The sequence below is a fragment of the Sipha flava genome, unplaced genomic scaffold (assembly GCF_003268045.1).
Source record: "Sipha flava isolate LNK unplaced genomic scaffold, YSA_version1 42_pilon_pilon, whole genome shotgun sequence".
Taxonomy (NCBI): Eukaryota; Metazoa; Arthropoda; class Insecta; order Hemiptera; family Aphididae; genus Sipha; species Sipha flava.
Genome location: NW_020273159.1, coordinates 1464844 through 1481359, shown reverse-complemented (window position 1 = coordinate 1481359; position 16516 = coordinate 1464844). Strand labels below are relative to the sequence as shown.

Here is a 16516-nt window from a genome sequence, read left to right as displayed (position 1 = left end):
ACATTATCCGTGAATAATAACAATTGTAATGTCACAGAATACCAACAACTATGAACCGTAGAATATAGACACATATAGATGATAAAAATGAATTGCTGTCCCGTGTTCTCGTCTGGCAGTCGGCACTCGGCACCGATAGTCGAATCACAACGGTTTATTTTTTTGTGTACAAAACATTCTTATCATAATTTCGGTTTTGTTTTGAAAGTGGCTAATAAGATTATTTATAATTGCCAATATTTTATACTATATTATTACGATTAATTTTTACTGTTTAATGTTTAAGAATTTAAAACGATTGTATTATGAAAGTTAATATTAAAATTCTATCATTAGTAACCGACTTTAATTTTTAGTGTTTTGTATTTTTTTAAATTATGTTTGTGCAATGCATTTGATTTATATTGTATGGAAGTGTTTTTTATGTTCTGCATTATTTTAAAGTAATGGGATATTTTCAATAACTAGTAAAGGTAATACGTACAAGACGATAAAATGAAACAATTTAAAGTAGAATATTTAAGTACTTGTACAGTCAACAAACGTCTCACAAACCCAATGATACCTTGGATTATTGCAGAAATAAAAAAAAAATAATTTTCGCAAAAAAGTAATTATAATTTTTATTTGTTTCTATATTTTAATAATAGTGCATGGTTATATATATTTTTAGCATAGCCTTTGTATAATAAAATAATTATCATATCAAAATGAATCAGACAATCAAGAAATAATTATTATTACTTATTATTTATTTAGATTAAAATAGATATGTTTCTAAATATGTTTGGTTTTGTATTATTATTTATTTTATATTAAGGAAAAACTTTAATTTTTAGTAGATAAAAAAAATAATTATAGGTAATTTTCAATTATCATTCATTTTCATAACAGTTTAGTATATGTACTTCTTGAAAAAAAAAATTGTACAAATAAATAAATTAAAAAAAAATAAATAAATTGTAAATAAGTATTTTACTATCTTGAAAAAAAATTAGTAAAATATTTATTTAAAAATAAAAAAAAAAATTTTTTATTATTTAATAATATTTTCTAAGTTTGTGCCCTTGTGTTATCTTTCTCATGTTTTTTTTTCAAATATAAATTCAGAAAACTAGTCACTAAAAATAAGATTCCAATTTTCACTAGATCTGGTGAAAATCTACTTCTTATTTTTGAGTTAGCCAGCTTTGGTTGGTTAGTGTTTACAAGGAACACTTGTTGCTAATACATCTAAATAATTTTGTTATTGAAATACTTTGATTGTTTTGACATGTTAATGTCAGTATATTTGTTTGATATCGATAATAATATTTATAAATATTGATATTGTTGTGCATCACTTTTTAATATATAAATTGAGATTAGTATTATACATTTTATTTTAAATAAGTACACTTATTTAATGTATCATAATTTATTCTGTATATTTAGTATAATCGTGTGAAATTATTATACTTTAGTATTGAATTATGTATCTAATATTTATTTTATAATAGATTATGAAATTTGTTACATAAAATTATTAAATTTAAATAAAATATTAAATAAAAATTAAAATAGACATGAAATTTATTACAATTTAATATATCCTATTCAATAAATACTAGTTTTTTTTTACTATTTCATAATGTATTTAAATTTACAAATCTTATTCATAAAACAGTTAATGCTTAGGTTAATGCATACATGTATATATCCATATTAATTCAATGATTCAATATTATTTATTGATGTTTTATAAATAATCTATTTGTAATTATTCTGTTTCAATTGAATAACTTCTCATTAATTAAAATTTTTAATATTGGTTTAAATTAGTAATTTTTATGTTTTACCAGGTAAGGATTGGAATAGAAGGCGTAAGTCTCATGATTTATGAAAATTGGGATTGTAAAAATAAGTTAATTTTTCAACATGAATTAAAGTATATAACTAGATTGGCATTTTTCAACGGTGATGTCGCTACATTTTTCTATGCAATAAGAGATGTTGTAGATGAAAACAATGTTCATTGTCATGTTTATAATACAACTCAACCAGATGTAGTAAGTATATTTTTTATTTCATATAAATAATTTTAAGTTGTATATTATTTATTGTAAAGTGTATTTTCTGTTGATGGTATATTGATATATTGGTCTTGAGCTAAAATTTTTTAAAAAAAAAGGCAAATAGGTATTAACATTTTTTAAACCATTTCATGATTTGTTTATTTTTCATGAAAAGTATAATAAACTTAAATCAATTAACAGATATTATTCTCATTGTTTATTTATGAACAATATTTAATATTATAAATAATTTAATTTTACTGGTCAATTGTAATAGTAAAAACTTCAATAATAACATTGAAAATAATGAGTTCAGACTATGATGTTGGTTAGATGCATGATTTAACATAATTCATTATAGTCAAGGACAAGGTGAACAAGTTGCTATTATATAGTTAATACTACTGTATATTATTTAAGATAAACGTAAAAAATATATAATCATTTTTCGTCTTAATATTTTTTAAAATAAATATTTTTTAAACTAAGTAGTATTTAAGTAACATTCTTCTTGCATTACAATAATAATGATAATAATTAACCATTATAAATATTAAATTTAAATATTTTTAGTATCATATTTAGAATATTTGTTTATATATTCCATTTTTTGTTTTTTTAATTATATTAGTTATAACTAGGGCTTGAATGTTAAAACAAATGCTTTTTTTTTTATGTATGAGATAGAAATCTAATTTTTATACATTAATTTGTTTCACGTCTTTCTGATTCCAAATAAAATTTATTTATTTTTGTTTTTTTTGGGCTTTTTATGTGTAATTGCTTTTTTTTGCTTTTTTGCTTATTGCTTTTTCAGTTATTTCAGTTGTGGAATTTTCATATGTTCTATCCTATAGTAATAAAAAAAAATTTATTTAACTAATAAGAAATGTGATCACCAGGAATACGGAATAAATAGTTGTATTGGATTATGTTTTTGTTATCGACTTGATTGTTAAATGTATTAAACATATAGATTATCGATCTACAGATAGTTAGGTCTTTGACAAAATGTATAAAAACTGTCTTAGATGCAGAAAATAAGTTAAATGAAGCTATTGGAACTGCAATTCCGGATAAACTAAATTGTGTTCTTTTGTAAAACAAAGGATGGAAGCAATTACTAGATATTAATAAAATACTGAATTGCGTTTAATCAACTAAAATGAATTATCATTGGTTTGATTGAAACTAAACCTCTTGCATAAAGTATGCACCGATAACTTCAGTGGATGTAAAGCATTCATTTTCTATGTATAAAATTATTCTGTCAGATAATAGAGTCAGTTTCACTACTACAAATCTTACAAAATACATGGTTGTTAATTCTTTTAGTTGAAATTAATATAATTTAAATTACATTTTTTTATTTAGTTTTATTACTAATTCATGTTAATTGTTGGCCATACTTTTTTTAAAAAATAAATATGCTTCATTCCTGCTTTTTTAGTACAATTTTATGCTCCTTTTGTTATTTATTATGCTTTAAAATCTGAGCCCTAGTTATAACTTATGTTTTTTGCATTTTAATTTTCTTTAATAGCTTTGATATTTTTGAGTTTCTAGTGACAATATAATTACTTTTAATTGTCTTTTAAAACATTTTGATAAATATAATAGTATTGTAGTAATGGTATAATGTAAAATAATTATTTTAATATTTTCTTAGAAAAATTAGAACTTTATGATAGATTGGATAGAATATATTAATTTATTTCATAGTAGGTAAATAACAAAATATATCATAACAATAAAGTATGTTAATGAATTAATTAGAATACGACTGTAGTGAAATTATGTTACATTTTAAATGTTTTATTTTCCATAGATTTACTAAACAAAAAATTGTTAATTTGAAAAATTTAAAAATGTATAACTCATAAGATTTTTTTTTTATTTTATTTATTATTCTGAAAATTTTTAAGTACTGGGATATTAAAATTATAATATAATAATGTATTCAAATAATTTTAGTAAATATTAATACATTTTAATAAAAATTTATTTAAATATTAAATAATACTAATAAAGTTTACAACTTTAATTGAAGAAAGTTATGTGTTTAAAGTACATTTTATTTTATAAATTGTATTAAAATAAAATAAAATAGTATACTTAATTATAATTTAATATAATTTATGAAATAAATATTCATGTGAATTAAAGGAATTAAATTTAAAATAATTTTCATTTAATTATGTATTATTTGGAGAACTTTCCATAAATTAATAACATTTATACTTACTTATTATAGTTGATGGTGGTTTTCCCTTTTATACTTTGAATAATATAAGCAAAAAAAATTATAGATTTTATTATATATTTATATAAATGTATAGTTAAATATCATTAATGATGTAAAAACCATTGGTTAATTCATACTTGTTTTAGGAGTTTTGTTTTTATCAAATTGTTATTAAAGTAAAAAACATTTATTGTATTATGAATAAAGATTTATTAAAGATATATTTTTTATTATAAATCAATTTACTATAAAATAATACATTAAATCAATTAATATAATTTATAATAGATATTTTTTAATTTTGTGATAGTGTATGTCATACTGTATTTAAACAAATAGATAATTTGAACATCTTCCAATTTCTAAATTTAGAATGCCTAGAGAGTATTTTGTTTTGTTCCACAATAATTCATTAGTTTTGGTAATCAGTAGTTTGAAAATATTCAGATTTAGTTATTTTTTTTTATTGGTTTTTCAGGTAATGGAATTATTTACCACAATGAAAGAAAACTCGCATAAATCATTACAAAATACTGGACGTTCTCTTAGTAATGCACAAACTTTAACATCCTTGTGTGCTGATATATCTCCCAATTCTTCTCACTTTTTTGAGGTGATTATATGTATATGAACACCATAATTATATTTAATTTAAAATAAATACATAAGTGGTCTTATATCTCAGTTTTTATGTTTGTTTAAAGGTTGTAATAATTTTTGATTTATATTTTATGTTAAATTTTTATTATTTTAGAATTTAATAAAATATAATAAATATTATAGGTATTATATGTCGGTAAAATCAGAGTATCACAAAAAAAGATTCCTCATTCATTTATTGATGATGCATTAGAAAAATTTCGACTACATGAACTGGAAAAAAGTAAAAAATCAAGTAGTACTAATTCTTCAAGACGAGGATCCCAAGTAAATATATATTCATTATTTGTAGAGTTAAAATATCAGTAGTATTTATTAATTGATATGTAATTAGAATAAAAATCAAAAAATTTATTTATTTTTGTTTTTAGTCTTCAGATCAAAATTCAACTTATCTTTCAGATCCAAGGCGAAGTTCAATGATAGTTTTATCACCTGGCATTGAAAATCAAGGTTATTCATTTGGAGCAGAAAAACAAAAAGATGCAGAGTAAAGAAATTAAAATATATATTACTCATATATTCATATATCTATATTGAAGTATAACTTTTGTATTTTAGAATTATAAGAACAAGATCTGGATCCATAAATTATCCTGTTAAAAACTTAGAAAATGGTGTATGTATATATTTTTAGAATATCAAACAATTATTTTTTATGCTTCGACTTCATATTTTTAATATTATTTTTAGGGACAAAATAGTAATATTGCTGAAGAAATTAACAGAACAATGGTTTTTCAAATTGGTCGAAGTGATTTACGTCTAATAAGTCCTGATCGTAAACAAATACTTTTACATAAACAATTAAAAGATGTAATTCATTGTGTTCATGTAAGATATAAATTAATATATTTTTTTAAATTGTATAATGTAAAATATAATTATATTTAGGGTTCTAGAAATCAATTACATTTTGGTTTCACATGTAGAGATTCTTCATCAAATGAAAGTTGTATTGGGTATATATTTAAATGTGAATCAGAATCAGTTGCAAATGAATTAGTTACAGGTAAAATGCATTTTATTTTATTAACATTTCCAATAAATAAATTTACTTTACAAAATGATATAGCTATTAATTTGGCTTCCAACAATACTAATGAAACTCTGAAGAAGGAAAAGCAAATTATTGTATCATGTGAACATTGTCCTATGGTATGGTTTCATAAGTTATGTTCTGACATTGAAAGTATGTTTAAAATATTGATATAATTTTTCAAAAATGAACTTTTATTTTTTTTATTTTTTAGACCTTAATGAACACAAAATTCAAGCAGTAATATTTAAACAATTAGATACATTGCCAGAAGATGATCAAGAAGTTGTTCTAACTAAATTACATGGTTTAGAAACATTAAGTAAAATAAGTTTAAAAGAACAAAATGAACTACTTATGATGTTGTTGCGAACACATTGTGAAAGCAAACAAATGAGACATATCCATGATTCAGCTGAAAATAGGTTCGAAATTGGAAATTATTATATCATTTTATATCTATAATTAATCATAAAGTTATATTTTAAACATTCAGGCATGAATTTTTAAATCAGTATCTTGGTGGAAGCACAATTTTCATGAAAGCTAAACGTTCACTAACTAGTTCGTTTGATCAATTAATGAAAAGGAGAAGTTCAAAAGATGATGTAGGAATAATGTCAATCAAAGAAAATTCTTTACCAAGTAACACTGCATTTTACAAGGTAATTATTAAATAATATCCTTTTATCAAATCATTATAGATAATATTTGTATATATTAATAATAAATTAATTAAAATAGTATACACTTATAAAATGTTTTCTATTGTGGAGTTAAAAATGATATACTAATAAATATATTCTTAGTTAAATTATCTCTATTCTAAAAGTCTAAAAATCAAAGTAAACATGTCTAAATTATACAATTTAGTTGATTATTATTTGCATTGTGTGGCTAAGGGTAGGTGAACTAGATAAGTAGACTAATCCTATAGAAAATGACTTCCTCTGATTTTATTAAAATTTACAATTAATATTTATCTTCAACATTTATACAATTACACATAGTTTTAAAATTAAGCATAATTTTTAAATTTAAATGTGAGTACACACTTGGTTCTCTAACTTCTAACTCTGTAAATGCTTATTATTATAATTAATTTATTGCAATATGTTTCTCTTAATTATCCATAACATATAAATCAACAATTCATAACTTATATAAATAAATTATTTAAAATTTGTATTATAATTCTACTTTATTTCAGGAAAATTCTCAAAAAGCTGATTTAAGTTCAAGATTATTGACACAGCAAGTAATGCCTAATACTAAGTTACAACCTAAATCAGAAGTTAACTTAGCTCAAACTAAGTCTCATAGCAGCCCAGCATCAATGATGAATATGTGAGTAAATATAAAAATGTGTATTTTCATTTTCCATCCCATAAAAATTATTATTATAGGTTTTTAAAAGTTGGTCAATCTCCTAAATCCTCTACTATTTCAACTTCAGATAATGATTCTGATGAACAAAATGATTTGAATACAGGAAGTTGGCGTCAAGCAATTTTCAAAAATGTTGTTACCCCTAATAAACAAATAAAAGGTAAAATTTAAATAAAACTAAATATTTATTTAAAATTTTCTTATTCTATTTGGTTCTTCAGATACTGAAAGTTGTAAAAAACTAGATTCTGCTGATTTAAGAGCATTATGGAAAAAAGCAATAAATCAACAAGTTTTGTTAATTCGAATGGAAAAAGAAAATGCTAAATTAAAAGGTAGTTTATTAATTATTGATGAATATTATATACAATTAATACATTTATAATAAAACTTTGTCCAATAATATGTGCCAAGTTTTTATTCTTTTAACTTATCTGGCCATATGATCATTACTCTGTACTTTTTTTTTAATGGTTAAAATTGTAATTCTTCTTAGGGTATTACCGGCAACTAGGACCATTCCGTCAAATATCCAATTCATCAGGCCTCTCTGTCCGCCACTCTTGTTCTCCAATTTGGGCTACCGTTCAACAATTCCATGTCTCTTTTTACTATATTTTCTAATCTTAAACGAGGTTGCCCAAGAGGCTTCTTTCCTGTTGGGTTCTCTGCCAATACCATATACAGTAGTGGATTCTGACTATACTACGCTTAACCAGCCCACTTTAGCCTCCTAATCTGGATTATATCCAATATGTTTGACTTCTGAAAGAGTTCCTCCAGTCCTTTGTTTTTTTCTTATTCTCCATACTTTAGTTATCGAATATTTTATTGGGCTAAAGATCTTTCTTAAAATTTTCCTTTCTGGAATAATCAATTAATTTTCCTCTGTTTTTCTTAATGTCCATGTTTCTGATCCGTATGTAATTATAGGGTATAGTATATAATTGTAACTTAATTTCTCTCAATAGAGACCTTGATTTTAGTATCTTTGTAAGTCCGTAAAGACATTTGTTTTCCAATAGGACTCTTGCAGCTATTTCCTTTTTCAGTTTTATTTTTTTCAATCAGTACTGATCCTAAATATTTTAATTGTTTGACTCGTTTGAATTCATGGTTGCTCACTCATAAGGAAGGATACATTCTTATACTATCTCTTCCCACCATCATGTATTCTGTTTTGCTTTTGTTTATTTGTAAGCCAATCTTCTTTGCTGCCTCCTCCAAGCGGTCGCATAGTGTTCTAGTCCATCTTGTGATTTATCTATAAGGACCAAATTGTCTACATAGGCCAATAATACTATGGGAGACCCTTGTAATGGCATCCCCTCCTGAGGACCAATATTAGTTTCTTTAACTTTTTCTAATACCAGGTTAAATAGATTAGGTGACATAAGATCTCCCTGTCTTAGGCCTGAATTCACAAATACTGGGTCGGTTTTCACTTTTCCTATTCTTATTTTAATAATAAACATTTCAATTAACTTTACTAATTTTCATGGTAAGTTATACTCTCTAAGAATGTTCATCAAAATTAAATATAATTAAAATCTTAATAATATTAATTTTTTTTTAAACTTGTATGTCTTAAAATTAACTACATATTTAATATTTATCCATATATTTTTACACTGTAGTACCTCGATTATCGCCCATTCTTTCATCTACCAATGTCTGTGGAATTATTATTTTTATCAATAATTATTTATTTGTGTACAAGTGCTTATGAATATCTCTAAACCATTAGCTTAACTGTTAATATCTAAAAATATTTTTAATGATATATAATTTATTAATTTGAAAAATTGAAAAAATTATAGAAAGACAAGAAGAAGCAACTGTTAAAAGAATAAAATTGGAATATGATGATATTGGTTCATCTGCTCGAGAATACCTAGGTGTTTGGGAAACAATTGTGAATAAAGAAAATCGTAAATTTGATGTAAAAATGTTACGTCAGGCTATAAGACAAGGTAAAAAATATTTTATTTGATTGTTAAATAAACTAAATTTTAAATGTAAATTGGTTTAATAATCATAGGTGTTCCAAGGAGTAAAAGAGGAGATGTTTGGATATTTTTTGCTGAATTATATTGTAATACAACTGCTCCTTCTCCCATTGATTTGGAGAAATTTCCAAATTTTAATGTTCCATATGAGCAATTATTAAAACAATTAACAAAATATCAACATGCTATTCTTATTGACTTAGGTATGTTTAAAATTATTTTCTATTATGTAATATAAAAGAATAAAAAATTGTAAGTCCAAACTAAATAATATATACATTTTAATAAGACATTTATTTTTTTTAAATCTATTACTTATGTAATTTATTTAATTCCATTTTTAGCCAAATTTATCTATATTATTTTTTTTTTTTATGTTTTTCTTATTATTAATTAGGAAGAACATTTCCAAACCATACATATTTTATGTCACCATTTGGTCCTGGACAGTTAGCTTTGTACAATTTACTTAAGGCATATTCTTTATTGGATCCTGAAGTTGGATATTGTCAAGGATTATGTTTTGTTGCTGGAGTTTTGCTATTACATGTATGTCAAACATTCATTGAGTTCAAGAAATATAAATATAATGTTTTAATATACATTTTGAATTATCTAGATGTCTGAAGAACAAGCCTACATGATGCTAAAACATTTAATGTTCAGACGTTCATTAAGAAAACAATATCTTCCTGATATGGCTGCTTTGCAGGTACAACTTTACCAATTATCTCGACTCCTTCATGATTACCATCCAGACTTATATGCACATTTTGACAATTGTGATATTCCTCCAACTTTATATGCTGCACCATGGTTTTTGACTATGTTTGCTTCTCAGTTTCCATTGGGATTTGTTGCTCGTATTTTTGGTAAAAATACTATTTTAAGCTTTCTAATAATTTAATAAAATACTATTTCTTATATATTTTGTGTAGATATACTATTTTTTGAAAATATTGATGTTCTTTTTCGCATAATATTATCGCTGCTGACATATCATAAGGATAATTTACTTGCATGTGATGGAATGGAACAAATAATGAACTATATTAAAATTGATTTTCCTATTGTAAATAAAGAAATCATTGACAAAATTATTAAACAGGTACATTAAAATTGTTATATTAATTTTCTTTGTAAGAGTAAAATACCTATCCATAATTTTTAAATTTGAATATAATAAATAATACATTTAAATGTATCTCATCATATGCTTTTAATAAAACATATTTTTCAAATCTTCAGAGAAGTTTTTAAAAATAGTTTACTTGCTAGGTTGTATTAAGTAAAATCATTCTTAAATTTGTTCAAAACCTTGCACATCTTTATTTAAATAAATAAAAAAAGGTACATTTGCTTTCATTTATTAGTGTATTTTCCTGAAAATGAGACTTTAGTTTTAATAATTGATAACTAAATAATATTAATATAATATTATTATTATAGCTAGGACCCGAATTTCAATGCAAAGTGAACATTTTTTGGGCTGTTCATACACAATGCTCTTTAAGAACATAATTCGTTTCATGTAACGAGGGCTTCAAAACTACAAATTTTATTTTGCATTTTTTTGCATATTTCGACGTTTTTTCATTTTTAGAGCATTTTTAGTATTATAAGGTCATTTTGTTGGTTTTTAATGCATATTTGTTCGATATACTAAACAAATTTAGCCTATTCAAAATAAAATCAAAAGACAAATTATTTTCTTGATATTTAAGTATGTTTATCAGGTTTTCCATACACATTGTCAATCTCTCATCAATTGTCAATTGTTTCATTTATTTCATAAATTATCAATCTATTTTTCGATTCAGATTTTATCTTATCTTAATTTATTATTGACTATGGAACGTCACCAGTATTCGATCAAATAAATAATCAGCTAGTTCGTATTATCTCGCAGATGTTGCTCGTATTACGTGTATATGTGATTTTAATGTATTAAATAGTGTGTTAAATAATGACCAAAATAAAAAAAAATATGTCATTTTTTAATTTTTAATGTAATTTTTGTGGTAAAATGTATTATTTAAGGACATTTTTGGCTACTTTTTAGAGGATATTTGTATGGTTTTAAGTGCATTTAAATTCGGGCTCTAATTATACAATTTGAAAATAATTAAAAAAATATGTAGAGTAAATTATAAAATACCTAAATTGAATTAAACTCACCCTTGACATTTCAACTGTAGTGAAAATATGGTAAATTATATACTTCTTTGTATTGAAATTACACTAATTTACGAATTATATTTTTAAAAGGTATTTACTACTGATATATCTAAACAATTAATGGAATATGGAGTTGAATATCATGTCTTACAAGAAGAATTGTCTACGCCTAATCCTGAAATTAAAAAAATTAAACATTTAGAAGATATGAATAAGACTTTAATGCAACAGAATAAAATTTTACATGAACAACTAGAGGTAAAGTTTCTTATATTTATATGCAACCGTCAATGATGTAAATTAGGGAATAACGTATATGTCTAGCCAATATCATAAATGCCTAACATTAATAGACGATAATGTCAATTCCTAGGCATTAACTGATAATGTAGGCAATATTGTAAAAATCAAATGTTTTGTTAATACATTGACTACTATGACTAGTTAATTATTAATTACTATTAATTAATTAATTACCTTAATATCTAAAACTGATTGATAATTTTGTTTAGTGAAATATTAAAACTGGGTGAGAAATTTATAAATATAAGATAAATTATACATAATATTTTACTTTCACAATTTATTCTGCTGTGACGTTTTGAATTGCATAAAATATTAATTTTTTACAATCACATCTATTAGTTTTGAATCCTGTTTTACAAATACATCTAGTATATCCTTTTAATTCCAAAATTCCATAGTCAACACCTTCTTCTTAACCTAAACTTCTTTTAATTTAATAAATTGATTTTACAAGACTAGGCCATTTATAATTCGACAAAATAATAATTGATTAACATTTCTATCAATTACCTGAAACAGTCAGAAATTATTGTTAGTAGCTAGTATATATATATTTTTAAATAATGGAAAATAATGGACATTAACGTTAATTCTTAGTCCATATATGCTGTTTAATTTAATTAAAAATGTCGTTATTGGCTAAGCATTTACATAAATTTCTTAATTTAGGTCTTTTCCATTAATATATATATATATATATATATATATATATATATATATATATAGATATAATTAAAAACATTTAAAACGTTTTCAGATTGATGGCTTTTTCTTGAGGTTAATTTTATGTCATTAATAAATTTAATTTAATATAATCACAAAATATTACAGTAAATAGTTAATATTTACAAATCGTATTTTTTAAATATATTTAAAAAAAATTGTTTATACATTTATTTTTTTTTATTCTAATATTTTATAAATATTATTTATGTAAATCATTTTAAAAAAGCATAAAAATATGATATTTAAACTATTTTCAATGTAATTTTTACTGTCTTATAAATAGTGATTAAATTAAAAGTGTATAAATGAATACTGATTATATTATGAATGTACAAATTTACGTTTACAGCATACAATCAATAACTTTTATGACATAAATTGGTATGTAGGTATCTATGATATTTAATAAACATATTAAAACACAAAAGCTTTTATTTTTATTTGATAATTGGAAATAAAATATTCGTTTTATAATAAAAATTAAGATTGAAGTATAAATATGAAAACTTTAAAATATATTTAATTTGTCAGTTAAAAGTTAAATTTGTATTTAATTATCAATAGTTGTATATTTTACATTTAACAATGTTCACATTATAACCAGTGTTTGGAATGTTTACTTAAAAATTTAACTCGGTTCACATTCAGTGTGTACAAAAGGAACTCGTTCACGTTTAAGTTCTATAAAAAAAATCATTGTCGGCGTGAGGGGGGGGGGGGGGGAGCGTCGCCCTTGCGCTTTTATGAGAGCCTCTCTACTCGAAATTTGATTTTTTTTTAATATCATAATATAAACTTTAAATAATGTTGTATGTAAAATAAGAATTCGTATTTTTATCATTAATGTAGGGGGTACTTACATATTATATAAATAATTATTTTTACGGGGATTTTGAAGATTACGGTCACTGTCTCAAAGAAACCGTCATCGATCGTTCTTCTGCACGCACGGTCGTCAATCAAAACAGCGAGAAAAGATAACGTAGAAAACACGATATTATTAGATTAGTTGTTAATACGATAAAGATATATCATAAGAATTTATATCAGATCAAGCACTTTGTTCGAATGTCATATTATTCTTCTACCCTAGTATCCTTTCTTATAATTACCTAACGGTATAATTCGCCCAAGGCCTCACGAAAGCTAGCGCCCCCTAACCTATGCCTAACCCCCTCTCAAAAGTACACCATTGCCTATATTTAAACATAATATAATCATTATTAATTATACATATATTTTTATAATGGTAAATAAATTTGAACGCCTTTCGTTTAAATTTTCCAAAAAATATAAATGTCGTTCACGTTTACAGTCTATTAAAAAAAAAGCGAGTATCGTTCACAAAATATGAACGTGAATGTGCATTCACGAACGACGTTTTTTTCCAAACACTTATTATAACCAAATAAATATAGCCATGTAAATTTGATTACTGTTTATGCTGTTTCAAATAAAATACTTATACTTATATTTTTATAATAGCTAAATGCTCTTTTTTTTTCAGATATCAATAACAAATAATGGTCGTTTGGAAATGAACAGATCATCTAATATTTCTGCTATTAATCGTTTAGAGAGTGAAGTAAAGAGTCTAGAGTTGACAGTGGCTACATTGGGAAATTTTATATCTGAACTAGCTTATACTCATTCTGATATAGAAATACCTCCTGACGTATTAGGTTTAATTTCACAAATAAATATGTGTCAAAATCGGCGAAATGACAAACAAACAAATGTTAATAGGTTGTTCAATAAATCTCAATTAGAAATACCATACAAAATTAAACCTGTATTGGAAAAGTCTTTATCAGACTCAAAAAGCATAATAAAGAAGTCAATTAAAGAAGAAATAAATCGGGAGGGAATTAGCAAAAAAAATTGTTTAAAAACTACAAACAGTAATTTTGAATTATTTAATACCCAAAGTAATTTAAATAATAATGGATTGCATCCATTGGACTGTGAAGATGTGAATGTGTGTTATTCTGGAACAACTAAATTACGAACAATTAATCCTGTCCGGAGTAATAGTGATGGAAAATTTATTCTACCTAATATAATTGCCATAGATGTAGATAGTTCACTTTGTAATCGAGATGATAATGATAATATCCAACTTAATTCTTCCACTATTAATGGAAGTTAAAAAATGTGTATATTTTATATATATATTTTGTGTATAAATTTATTTGTACTTATAAAATGTATCGTCCACTTATTCAATAAATTATTCTTATTTATTTGTAATAAGTTCTATTTTAATTTGTATTAGTGTCTTTCTCAATTAAATTTTAAATGTTATACTTAAATTGTTTTATGTGTTATAATCTGTGTAACTGAGTGTCATAATTGTTTTTATGTGTTGTGTAATACCTTATGAATCAATATTCTTAAACCTTAAAAAAAATTAAATAAAACACTAAATCGAAAATTAATTCACATCAAGTTTTTTTTGGATACCTAATAAAAGTGTAAGCACATGCATTTTTATTTAGGGTTAGTTGGGGTTAGTGCGTCATTGGGGTAACTGCGTTATTTCAATTTATAACAGATAAATATATTGTAGCAGACATTAATTAAATATCGAATTAAATATTACTCTGAACATGTGTTTATATATAGCAACATTTAGTATAAATACTTGAAAATATAGGTTTGATTAAAGAAATTTCGTTTTTAATATCAAATTTTGTAATATGACATTTTAAGGTCCGGTCAAACAGAAAACGGACAATTAAGAGAACCAGTTTGAAAACTGCACTAAAATGTACTGCTGGTAATTTTTTCTTTTTCACTTAAGCCTTAAGTCAAGCTAGAAGAAAAAAAAGAAAATTACTTTTAACTGCATCTTTATTATCTGGGTGATTTATACAAATAAACGCATTCATGCACAAGAACAATCAATCGTTCCGTTTCATCAGCCATCGTTCTTTTTTCGGTGCACAGTTTTAAATGAATTACTTTATTTCAATTTATAGCTTGTACACAATATTATATATTTTCTTCGTTTCTTGTATCAAAACAAGTTATTTTGATGTTATTAATATCGTTGATAAATTTTCTAGAATTTACTATTGGTTTAATTGAAGGTTTCTAAGAACTTTTATTCTAATAATATATTTGACTAGTATAGTATAGTCAAGTTATTAAAATATTATTAATTATTATTATATTATCTATATATAATATAATTTATATTTAAAATATATTGTTTTAATTATGTATAATGTATACATTTTATTCGAGTCCGCCGCGTACTTCGTGAAAAAAATACAACCAGTTTGTCTGCAGCGGACTATACAAGGCCGCTATCTGTTTAACCAACATGATACATTTAAATAGTGTACACCAATGATGCCCAACCTTTTTTCCTAAGGCGGGCCACTTTAGTAAACAATTATCTTCAAGCGTTAATTAATTACAAGATTTTCATCAAATATTTTATAATAAACTACATTATAAAAATAATATTTTATTTGTATTTCATAAGTATACAGGTAAAAAGTCAAAAGGTTCAATAGCATAAATTCATAAAAATAAATGTAGCATATATTTATTATTAAGTATTTGATGAAAATCATGTAATTAATTTTTAACTTTATAAGTGGAATTTAACTACGGTAATCACAAATTAACTAATTAACTTAAACTAGTTAAACTAGTTACCAAGTCAATTAGCTGGAATAGTTTTTTGAAATTTTATTTGAATGTTTGATCATTGAATATTCAGATACACGATTATCTCTAAATTCATAGTATAACCACAGATTATATTAAACTTATTGTATTAATATAATGTGATATAATCTACTATTTTTACTATACTCAAAATGTGGTGTACGCATGAACATAGAAATTGCACGGACAATGTTCATGGGTGTATGGAAGATAATGATTACATCTGTGA

At 23.7% G+C, this 16516-nt stretch overlaps 1 protein-coding gene across 1 annotated transcript; it reads left to right on the top strand.

The window, feature by feature from the left end:
* The first annotated feature begins 336 nt into the window (after positions 1-336).
* On the top strand, positions 337-14818 carry LOC112689164 (TBC1 domain family member 1). Its single transcript, XM_025562722.1, is given in 22 exon segments — positions 337-585; positions 587-610; positions 1842-2048; positions 4778-4912; positions 5083-5226; positions 5331-5449; positions 5521-5578; positions 5653-5793; positions 5854-5971; positions 6035-6151; positions 6213-6423; positions 6495-6663; positions 7209-7345; positions 7405-7547; positions 7609-7722; positions 9208-9360; positions 9429-9599; positions 9794-9945; positions 10016-10268; positions 10335-10504; positions 11665-11832; positions 14114-14818. Coding segments are annotated over 22 exon segments (3636 nt in total). The 5' UTR covers positions 337-495; the 3' UTR covers positions 14756-14818.
* The last annotated feature ends 1698 nt before the right edge of the window (positions 14819-16516 follow it).